The sequence below is a fragment of the Ostrinia furnacalis genome, unplaced genomic scaffold, assembly GCF_004193835.3.
Source record: "Ostrinia furnacalis isolate ACB-3 unplaced genomic scaffold, ASM419383v2 OfSCF0273, whole genome shotgun sequence".
Lineage (NCBI taxonomy): Eukaryota > Metazoa > Arthropoda > Insecta > Lepidoptera > Crambidae > Ostrinia > Ostrinia furnacalis.
Window position 1 is genome coordinate 116,065 of NW_021130512.1, and position 12,493 is coordinate 128,557.

The 12,493-nt window shown below is 36.4% G+C and overlaps 1 protein-coding gene across 1 annotated transcript in view; it reads right to left on the bottom strand.

The window, feature by feature from the left end:
* Gogat (glutamate synthase) overlaps window positions 1–11,810 on the bottom strand; it is an 80,467-nt gene extending 68,657 nt beyond the window's left edge. The window contains exons 1-3 of the mRNA XM_028312070.1: window positions 11,611–11,810; window positions 9,343–9,452; window positions 8,086–8,216 (exon numbers count right to left, since the gene is read on the bottom strand). Of these exons, the coding sequence (XP_028167871.1) occupies window positions 8,086–8,216; window positions 9,343–9,450 (239 nt within the window). The 5' untranslated portion in view covers window positions 9,451–9,452; window positions 11,611–11,810. The remainder of the gene's footprint in view (window positions 1–8,085; window positions 8,217–9,342; window positions 9,453–11,610) is intronic.
* Between the last annotated feature and the right edge of the window lie 683 nt (window positions 11,811–12,493).

The following is a 12,493-nucleotide window of genomic DNA, read 5'->3' on the forward strand; positions in this document are numbered from 1 at the left end:
AACGTGGAAAAATTGCTCTACAGTTGGTTAAGATAATGCTTTTCAATAAAACCTTATTGTCACAGAAGACAAAAAAGAAAGAAACATTTATTACGATGAACATCACATACTTAAGGACAGAAAAGGTATATGACAAAAAGACAGAAATAGCACATAAAACAACAAGGAATGAAAAAGTGAACTGAGCAGTGCCACCCTATCGCAACGGATGCCCATCGCAATGGGACCCCACTCAGCATAATATGCCGTGGCCCACGGTGAGGAAGGCCACGACGCTGGTTTTCAGCAGTGTGCCCCATGCCGAGTGAAATACACAAAAGGTACTAAATGTTTAATGATCTGCTGGACCGTACACCGTACCGTAGTTAAAAAGCTTTTACGAGTGCGGGTGATTAAAATGATGAAGCCAATTTGCTTCGAGTACATAAATATTCGTACTTAAAATCTTAAAATAAACCAACTGTATAAACATGTAGATAATACACGCTAATAGGTTGGTCAACTTGTAAAAATGTGATAAAATGAGTGTTGACATACAAATTATCTTTTAACATGTCTCGAACATGCATTTCCTGCATGCGCATCCAATCCATTCATAGAAAATGACAAATAATAATCCTGATAGCGACACAAAACGACATAAATGCTGCAATCAGAATGACAATTCTTATAAAACTGAAGTGTTATTTTCTCATTGTAAGTTATAAACTATTGTAAAGCCAGCTTCAACAATCCTCCAATCAAAATGTAGTTAAATAAATTCAACAGTCGGATGTTGTAGCGCAGATGTTCTGATTTGAATTTATGTGATCAGCTGATAATTTATAAGACATACCTGTTAGCTAGGAACACAGCAGTGTTCCAGCCAAGTTCGCAAATCAAAATGACGATACAAAGGCCGTGATTTATTCTAAAAACCTCCCTAAAAGTATAATTTGATTGTGAAATGTATAAACGGTTATAATAATACCATGTATAATCATCAATCTGTAAATGACGAAAAGCTATTTTAGAAAATTCGTGATATCCCAAAAATTTTAATCAGAATTAGGCTCCAATTTATATTAATCGTAGGCCGTAGTGAGTATAGAAAAATACGTACACTTTGTACAGACGACGGCACATCAACGTAACCACTGTGGGTTCTTGTGCAGTTGTAATAAGAGCGAATTTGCAACAAAAATGGGTAGCCTGATGTTAGGATATTGGAATGCTAACTTGGCTAATACACTGTCGTTTACACCGATTAATTTTATATACAACAAGCAAGCGACAGATGCTTCTGAAAATTATGGACGCACAGATTCCTAGATGTGAATCAGTTCTAACAATAGTCCAGTAAACATCTTGTGTATGGGAAATGACGTGCATTGTCTTGGACCGCATGTGAGAAAGCGTTTGGCAGAGAATGTGGGGATTAAGAGCTTCATTCAGTAGAATACGTAGATGATGTTAAATTGACTGATTTGTTTAAAGTCTTTAAAATTAACACACATTATGTAAGAAACCGAATAAAACGTTTGTACGGTGAATACTGTTGTATAATGGGTAATAGAAGAGATCTAGTTGTCACAGACAATAACACTATCGATGCTGATAAATTTACAGATTTAAAAATACCACACGTAAAGAAAAAAGCCGATAAAATGGTTGCATAGCTGTCGTATAATGGGTAATAGAACGCAATAATACTGCGTGGTAACTTAAAAGGTTGTAAAAGCGTGCGCAATTTATACTGCGGATTATGTTTCTTCAACTAACTGTAGCAATAAAGATTAAAAACTCTTTGATCATAAAGCAATGCTGCCACTGTATGATCACGTGAGAGGTGAGACGTTCTCGGAATATTGATGAGCTCCGTGAACTTTTAGTTTTCCTCTATTATAACTTAGACGGGAAAATAAGACGTAGTCAATATAATTTACATAAGAATTTAATAATAATAAACAGTTTACTTGTTCCATCTTACATCCAGGACAAATGGAAGCCATTTTAAGATAGAAGACAAGAACTGTCATCATGCAATTTCTTTGCATCTTTCGAAATTAGCATGAATATTCCTTAATTAATTGAATTTGACTGACACTTAGAGCTACTTTTGGACTTGAAAGATTTTATTGTTTAGTTAGATTTTCTACACCTAACGACTAGATAGTTTACAAAACACTTATTATTTTTATTATCGCCACTATCCCACCTTTGTAAGGCTATAATAAAGGAATATCTTGATCACAATTACTTCACTTGACTGGAATTCAGATCGGTATTAGAATAACAAATACTGAAGATGAAGAGATTTGTTATAAGTGCTGAACAAATGTAGTCTTTAGGTATAATCGGTGATCACAATACAATGGCACAATTACAGTATCGCTAGGCCGAGGAAACTGCGCAGGAGCAAACGACGCTATCACGAAGGAGCACGGTGCTTTATTAGCAGCGGATATATAATTTGTTTAACTAACTAGACGAGGTAAGTGCTTATAGATGGAAAGGGACCAAGCGCTGTTACTGATTTGCTACGTTATGGATGATGCAGCCAAGGAAGAAGTTCTCTACAAGCCAAGATGGGCTCTATGTCCCAACACTACCAATTCATACAGTTTCAAGGCCTTCACGGCAACTGTGTCGCTCGGGGGAGATCAAGGTCATTTCGGCATTGACCGCATTATCGCATCGCATCTGCACTCTTAGGAGAAAACTATTAAAACTAGTCTATTCAATTTTAAAAATTACGAATGCGAATAGTTGATAAATATTTCCTCAGAGTAAATAAAATACTTGTAACACACATGGTGGTAATTAAGGAGAAACTGCTTGCCGATAAGGATGATAGCTTTTTCAGTATCAATATAACGCTGTACAGTTTGTCATTATAGTTCACGACAACAATGATGATTTTGTTATGTAATACAAAGTAACAGTCAAGGTTAGGTAGGTATTAAGTAACAATGCACTGCATCTAACGACTGCAGTGGGTAAAAATAATACCTCTAGTTCTCTACCTTAAAAAATGATCTTTAGAAAAAATTTGGAAGAATTTTTTTTTTGTAGTGAGACATACAAACAACAATATTTTACTTTTTGCAATTAACATACATTAAAATGACAGTGAGTTAATAGGAATGACGAATAACCATGTAATTCCTGTATCGGTATTCGGAATCAACAAGTTAAAAGCTGTTTTTCCAATTTATTCTATTTATCTGCTGTAATTACCACTCAAAACACGATGATAACTAAGATTTTCAATTAATAAATCACGAATTAGACAGGTTGATGATAAGATATAGAAATATTTGTAATTTTTCAGATTTAAAAGTGTAAAGTCATTCCAAATATTCAAAAGGGAGGAATACTGAGAGTCGACTCAAGCGCACGTGGGTAGTTGTTTCAAAATTAAACGAGTCATAAAATATAGAAAATAGGCTAACAGATATTTTAGCCTTAAAATCAGCCGACGCAGCCCATTTGATACAACTTGGCCGATTTACTTCATGCTACGTTTCCTGCATCTTGGCATACGAGCAACTTTACACAGTCAATTTATTTCCAGATTGTAGGTTCAATGATCTTGCAAATACTTTTAAATTGCAAACAAACAGCTAAAATCTCGAGCTGGTGTAATCAAAACAGTTGTTTAATGCAAAAAGCGTACCTACACAACTAACTATCAAAGATTCAAGTATAAATAAAATTGGTTGAATCGGAGTCGACGTGGCGCTGACGTGTCGAATCCCATTCCCAATTGACGGTTTCGTGGGAATTGCTTTTGTATTTTTCATCGAGATTCGAGAACTGTTTTCCATAAATACGAATGGTTCTCAAACGTTTTCAGAAAAATCTGTTTTCAGCAGTTTTTTCATTGGTTTTTTCACGAGTATTCCATGATCAATCATGGAATCATATTTTAAAATCTCTTACTTTTCTAATTTAAATAAGTAATCCATTCAAATAATATGTATCTTTAAATGGACAGACAGCTACTGCTGTACTGAAAGATTGAATTGATTGAACTGCAATTTTCATCGTTGTCACCCCAAGAAATTTTTCATTGACAAAATATTCTGCTAAATGTGTTATCGGTGCCTACTGGTGCCTTTCAGACCTCATTGAGAACCATTGGACCCGTTCAATTATAAAATTGTCGCGTTCCAGATAACGTAGACTGCGATGCCCTCGCGAGTAGGGTTGCCAGGTGTCCGGCTTTAGCCGGACATGTTTGGCTTTTTACGGTCGTGTCCGGCCAAATATTGTGTTGTCCGGCTTGTCCGGCTTTAGTTAGGCTTTTTATTTGGTTGCGAAAGTCGAGCCACAGAATAATATGAAGCGCACGCATCAGGATGTTGGTTGTTGGTTAGCAACCGATGATGATAGTACTCACTCATGGTGGTAAGGTTTTTAGGGTAAAATGTCCGGCCAAATGAAACACAGAGTCCGGCTTTTGTGATTTTGGACTTGGCAACCCTACTCGCGAGTCGCAGATCATTGATCTACTTGCTGTGAATCAGGCGCTCTATTGAGTCTATATTTATCTAACTTGCAAATTACAGGATAATGGATTACAGACGACAGCGCATGGATAAGTTGGCACACTTTTGATGCGAAATCGTAACTATTATATGGGTATAGAAGAAAATTTTACGACCTATTACATGCAATAATTTAATGGAAGGTAAAATCAGGGAAACTGATAACTTACAAGATAAAGATAAACCCTAAAGTTTCCTTATGTGTCGTATTTTTTATTTTAAGATTTTTTGTAATATTTATGAGGACTGTTGTATGGAGAGCGGGGTTTTCTAACACAAGTATCTATTTTTACTTAAAAGAAAACCCCAAGCGAGACCCTGTTATAACTTCAAACCTGATAATTTTTAAATGGTTTGTAAAGTTACAAATAAATATTATTTAAGTTCCTGATGCTCCGTACGTAAATATGAGTAGCTTAATTTGACTCGCGTTGAAACTCAGGAACATGTTGATTTCTTATTATAGCGTTTTCATAACAAATAAAATTAGTAGCAGCACAGCTGCGAGTGTTTACGTGTATGCAAGTTAATGCACAATGTAATATACATATATTTTATTAATATTCTGAACTCTACATGCCCGCTGTAATCAATTCAACACGTTTGCGATGAATATTTCAAGCATTTTATCCGGTTCTCTTCGATACAGTACGATTTGGAATTCGAAACATTTGGAATTCTAATCTTAACCGACAGCTATACAGGGTGTTAGGTAAATGGGTATATGAGCCGACACTAGCCCATGTTAACATATGCATATAAATGGTATGGTGAAGTCAGAAATTTGATATCATCATTTCAATTTTTTAAATGTTCATACAAAATAAAATTTATAAAATCAGGGCTAGTGTCGGCTCATATACCCATTTACCTAGCACCCTGTATGTGGGGTGGTGGTGATTACTACCATACAAGAATCATGAAATACAAGTAAAAAATGTCAGAGCAAATGAAAGGTATTTATAAAAGGTACAACATATGCAAGTGAAAGGATCTATAAAAAGAAAACCGGTTTGCCAAAAATTGCACTCAAGAATGTATTTAAATGCATCACGTAGTGGATTTCCCTGCACACGTATAGCAAAAGAACTAACATTATCGGTAAGAGAAGTAATGTTATACGAGAGTACACAATTTCTCGACGATGTATTCATAATTTAATAATGACGATACGACCTTGCTCAAAAGATCCTTTTGTCATTCGTATTTTTATTTGAAGGCCTTGGGGTTGTCTGAATTCGGTATTATACCTATACCGAGCTTATTTCTTATTATAAATTCCATATCTCGAGCTAAATACATAATACATCAATCCAACTGCGTAGTGCCCGCGAGACGCAAAAGATACCGTGACCGGCTTCAGAACGACCTAAGCGACATTATTTACTGAATGGCTGACTAGGTCACTGTGTATACAACCAGCATATTAGCTTAGTATACATCCTTAAGTCGTTGGTCTTAAGGGTGAAACTAGTAGTAAATATTATGGTTGATTGTATACTGTAGTACTGTACCTACTGAATTGCTTCTCAAGCGAAGTTAATTAAGTTGAAGATCGATGTTATGGGATATTGATTGGAGTGAGATGAATGAGCAATGTAATTAATTAGTAATCGACTTGTAATTACTGAAAACTATTTTACACCTAAATTAAGTAGAAAATTATACACATTCGTTTCGAATTAGAGGTGACTCTTAAGATCTTAAAATGTAGAGATCTTTTGTTTTTAGAGACGCAAACTTGCACACCATAGGATCTGTTAAAAAGATAATGATGATATAATAATAATGGACCCGTTTGTTGGCTACAAAACTGAAAACCGTCATTAGAGTTATTTTTAGATTTGACCTTCCTTATTTTCGGTTTGATGCTAGCTTAGACCGACACGTTGACGGTTCAAGGAAAATAAATCTTAGAGTACTAAGCAGAATACGTTTCAATTTAAGCTTAGGTATATTTTTGAAATGTGCAAATTATAATTCACACAAGACCGGCGTCAACTAACCTCCTTGCACGACACCTCTCCCTGTCAAAACTAAGATTTATTTACTGCAATGCAAAGACAACTAACACTGAATTTATTACCAGTCATTCGATATCCTACTACAGCAAGACAAGAATATTTGCTCATATTTTGAGGAGCTAACATTGTCGAAAGCTTATCTTTCTTCTCAAGGGCGCACATTCGATACAAGATACATATTCGGGGTCAAAAAGGAATCCGACACGCTCGCTCTGAAATGTCTCCAAACGTTTGTTCATCATGCTCCAGCGGGACATCGATTTCCCCAGTGAACACTGGCACACTGCCAACTGCGGTTCGATTGTTGCCTGAAACTGGCCGCGCGCCAACTATTACGGCAGCTGATTGTCGGTTATTTCACATTTTGCTAAGAGCCGCCTGTACTACACGCATCACGATAAGATTGATTCGATACAGGTCTTTGACATCGAGTTATTTTTTGCCGAGTTAGACTTCGCGTTTGGATGCCAAGGATCGGATTGAGGTTCACTTGTTTTATGTAAACTAAGAACAAGGTATTTTCAACATTTGCATTACCACGATTAATGCAAGTTTTGCTGAAATGAATGATTAACTGTTTTTCCTTTTATTGTTCTTTTACTGTCTGCGTGCTTCAGTAATATCGTGAAGACGTTATTGTAAATTGCTCCTGCGGGCACTAAGTAGCGTGTTTCAGCGGATCGATCAGTAGGTATTAGTGTAATCGCATTTAGATGTCTGGCAAACGATAGTTGTCAACGAAGAGTAATTAGAAAGTTTATTATTTAATTTATTGGTTATTTTTAATGGGAATACAAAGGTTTTAAATGGCTCAAAGCAAACAACGGTGTATTCTGGCATTTTGCCGGTATCGACTCTACATTTGGATCTGCGTGCATGTTTCATTTCTGGGGCAAAAAGAAACCTTGAAATATTAGCAAGTCTTTCACGCAAAAATACACCATGTGCTCCAAAACTAATTAACTATAGCATAAGTGGCCGTGTATGAGACTGCGCTAACAATGGATTTCTATTGGGACTTGTTTTGCTGATATTTGCGGCCTCGCGTGAGACCACGCTAGCTATCTATGTAAAATATATCTCGTTCTGCTGGTACAACCAAGCACTAGGATATCAAAATATCTAGAACAAGGCTTCCCAAAGTTTTTACAATGCGCTTGGGAATTTTCCATTTTTTGCGACGCCTTACCGCAATTTGGAAATTGAAAGAAAAGAAAGAAATTGCCATTCTCATCTCTTTCTCTACATTTATTTTCGATCGCCCCACATTGCGACGCCCTTGAGATGATGCCGCGACGTTCCAGGGCGTCGTGACGCATACTTTGGGAAGCCCTGTCCTTGGATAAATTGTTCGAAAGGAGCATCTATTACAACTGAGTAAGATCCCGCAACGTTCAGCTTGACATGCTAACATCCATTGGCGTATCTAGGGTTCTTTTTATGCCATGTCACTAGTGGCATGGCGATTAGTACTATCAACAAATCTTCAAATCAGTCCAAGATCCTGGTCGTCTAACACGTAGACTCACCTAAGCTGAGCGCAGTAGAACTGATGCGGGATGGCGGTCAACACGCCGGCACCGTCGCCGGTGTCGTTGTCGCACGCGCACGCGCCGCGGTGCTCCATGCGCTTCGCGAGGACCTCGGCATCGCGGACGATCTGGAACACAGCTGGCGTTAGATGATGATGATGCAATGATCAGCTAATATTTTAAACAACTGCTGATGACATACGCGTATTTAAGGGGAGGGGGGGCTGCGTGGTCTAAATGGTCTATGGATGCTGGGTTACCGATTCGATTCATAATACTCACTGTCATAACTGACTCATGAGCTAATTAATGCTACTAATGTTAAACCTGTATCCATCAGATACGGAATATCAGGAGCCATGCCCCCGCCCCCTTGAAAAATAACACTAGCTAGATACGCAAATAGCTGATGATAATAATAGCCTTAATAGATCTTTCGCACGATTGCTGATGAAAACTAACATTGAAAATCATTCTAGGTTGATTGATTATAGTGGAGTCTGCAGAATTAGACACTTTTTGACAATTTACACTAAAACTCTCAAATAGCAATTTTTCTTCCAGGGGTTGCTGTCCAAAATACGATGATTATTGTGATTATCACATAAAAATGTTCTTTGATCATTGTAAGTTATCGACTTGGAGAAGCGGTTCAAGGGGACTGCAGTATCTTGAAGAATCTTGGCTCAAGGAAATGCAGACTGTTCCAAATGAGCAAACATGTGCCAAATTCTGGAAGCCTTCAACTTTAAATCAAATCATGTTGGTAACTTGCTGAAGCTGTAGCAAATAAGTATCAGTACAAATGAATGGCAATTTATTTTATAAATATCGGCGAAGATGGAGAGAACGTAGCGAAGAAATTAAAAAGCGAAACAAAACCAAAAAATGCTCCAGAAATTGAAATTGCCTCGTGCCGTGTTTAATTTGAAAAATATTGTGAATGGAATTGGATTTTTTTTTCGTGACTACAAAAGTTCGCGACTTTACTTATTATAGGAGAAAGCAGTGATTCAAATACTATTTACTAAAGACATTTAACTGGAAATATTGTAATGCGCAGAACTCGCTAGGCGTATTTCTATTTACTTTTAGCTATTGTTAGTTAAATACGATCTGGTGAAGGTAGTAGGAAGTAGCTGGATGCGAGCAGCGCAGGACGGGTCTTTGTGGAAATCCTTAGGGGAGGCCTTTGTCCAGCAGTGGACGTCATTTGGCTGAAACGAACGAAATGTTAACGTCAAGAATACTCACTTTATGAGAACGTTTCCCGTCGATAGCAACCACAAAACCAACTCCACAGGCCTCGTGCTCGTTCTGAGGGTCGTACAAGCCTTGCTTGGGCGGCCCTTCCCACTCCATACCTGGGGAAGGATGTCATGGGTAACTATGGGAATCACACAGATACAGCGTCAATAAATTCGCTAGTGGACTGAATTCGTCATAAGAAAGACAGCGAGACAGTCTTCTAACAGTTCCAATACTGATCATTGAAATGGGCTAAAACCAGCATTTATGAGCATTTTAGGTGCAAAATCTCATTTATTCAAATTGCTGCAGTAGGTATCTAGCTTGTTCCGTCGTTTATTAGTCTGAAGAGCTGGCAATTTGTCACTAATTCGATGTCATGTCATGTCAATTAGGGCAACATAAATGGTCTAAAATGGATACTATTATTTTAAATGCGAAAGTAACTGTCTGTCTGTGTCGCTTTCACGTCTAAAACACTGAACCGATTTTGATGAAATTTGGCATAGTTTCAGTCCCGGGAAAGGATATAGGACAGTTTTTATACCGGTTTTCTAAACAGGGACGCGCGTTAGGTTTTCTGTGACAGACAAAATTTCACGCGGGCGAAGCCGCGGGCGGAAAGCTAGCACTCTTATAAAATTGAATCAATATCAGAGGTATTCATAAGAGTTGCGCAATATTCTGAGTAGGTACTGATTACCTAATATTGACCCAATACAAGGGCACTGCAGCAAGGGCACGTCTACCCATCACATAATCTTGTAACTTGTAACTAATTATAGGACCCACTCAAGATTTTCATTAAAATTAATGACCAAACGGTGATAAATAATTAGGTATTTTAGATACAAGGCCATGCTCACAGAGACTACTACCTTGCCCTACAAATAACATTATTGTGTTATCAGAGTTCAGTGACACATCGTGATCACTCTGGTTTCGGTGATAACTTGCTTTGCAAACGTTGCGTTGATGTTTAAATAAAACCAGATATAGTCAGTTTAGATTTGATAACATGGTGTTTTGATTGAATGACAGCAACTGTACTTACCTACTGTTTATAATGTTCTTATTATTATTTTTTTTATTAAAATTAATTCAGAAATTGCCCACATCATACAAATTTACTTGTATCCTGGTGGTATATTAGATAAATTCGGTCAATAAAATAATTAATTACCTACTGAATGTGATAATCACGCACTAGCATTTCCTTTTTAATAGGTACTTCAAACCAATATACATTCTTGTAGCAAAGTCAAGTGTTTAGTTTGAGACATGCCATTTTGTGTATTACAGTTTTATGGAGGGAAAATTTATACGCTTAGCTAAAAGATAGTCACAAGCACTTAAATCTTATTGTGAGCATAGTCGGTTGACATTGATCGATGTAACGGCAATATTGACACAATGCTATGCGCTATGGAACATTTACGGAATGGTTACACAGACAGACTACTTTTATGTATCTCATTTGCTGAGTATTACGTAAAATTGTTAATAAATGTAAAATAGAATTAAATAAATAATGAAAATTGGGACCATTCTAGCATCTTTTATCGTTAAGACATCAAAGATATGTTTAAAATATTATACTTTTAGAGATGATAAAAGTCTAATTAGATTAGAAAATAGGTATGTTAAATTATTTTTTATCAATTACTTTGTGTTTAGTTTTCAATTAAATTAACTTTATCAAAAAAACTTGTATCATGTCACATAAATGATACCAGTTTCTAACAGAATATTGGGATCCAATGACCTCTGCTGAGAACAAGTTTTTGCTTATGTGCAGTGAATGATAAACATTATGTAAATATTATCATAATGAATTTATATTTAGAACATAGATGTAAGTGAAACAATACTCAGTCCTAGGACATGTGCATTTGTTGCAATTAATACATTGTTAGTAATTAACGGAATAGCTACCTACCTAAATTAGCACATAATATTTATTTTGATTTAGAAGTTGTTGAAAAATAAGCTATTTATAAATACAGACAGAAATAATCTACATAGTTAAAAATATATGATCGTGACTTGTAATTTGCTTGTGGGACTGGGAGATGAATAAGTACTCAGTCCGTGTCTGGTAGTCCCCCTTTTTTCAGCGTCCACGAACATCGAGGTTACAAAAAATAAGAGCTTATATCGGTCGCTCCACGTATGCAATGCACGTGGAGTGCTCAAGTGATCGTGAAAGACGTGGACATCGAGTATCCACTGTGAAGCACTTATTTCATGAATTTAACAAAAAAAAATTCATACCTCAGAATAAGTTCAATAAATTCACAAAATTCTATCAAAAAACAATACTGCGTAAAGTTTACACTTTCACTGAAAATTGCAATCAAAGTACGTAAAAAGTATTTCAAGAATAAATTAAATGGGACACAAAAAACCGGCAACTCGTAGTGACCGCTCTACAGACGACTACGACAACCGGATTTACGCGATTGACTGATTGATTGAAATGAAATGAATGAACTGAAGTTATCCGAATGAAGAATGGTGAATGAATGAAGGTAAAGAGATGACGTTCCGCTGCGGTACGAAATACGCTCACAGAACTCAAGGGTGCGGGAATTTTATTTTAGTTGATATTTTTACTACGAAAATGACTTAGAGAATACATTTTTTCGACTGTAACACTTTTTTTTCTCTATCTACGACTCAATACTCATTGAGTTTGTGATGATTTGATCATTCTCGCCGGTGCATAGAGGTTTTTATCTTTTTACCGAAAGTACTGTGAGCGCGCGTATGTCTCAATCTTAAGAGGTGGATATTTTAGTGCCACAAGCGAAACTTTTAGGTGTGTCATAATGAGCGCTATTAAACGCTTTTAGTACATTACGGACCGCAGCCTAAAAAGTTCAATGATTGAACGAATGACTAAGTAAACTATAAACGCCGGAAGTACGAGTGAATGAACAGATAGTGTTGTATTGAAAACATGCTCATTTGAACATTTCAATTGAACGAATTAAATTACTATATAAATGATTGAATATTTTGTGCGATAATACAAAAAAGTTAATCCTGTGATGTATACTGGTTTAAAATTACATTTCTTCACTTTTGAACTAGTGATCAAAAATAGGAATAGTATAAGATAAGTGAGTGAACAAGTTAAAATTAAAAGATTGAC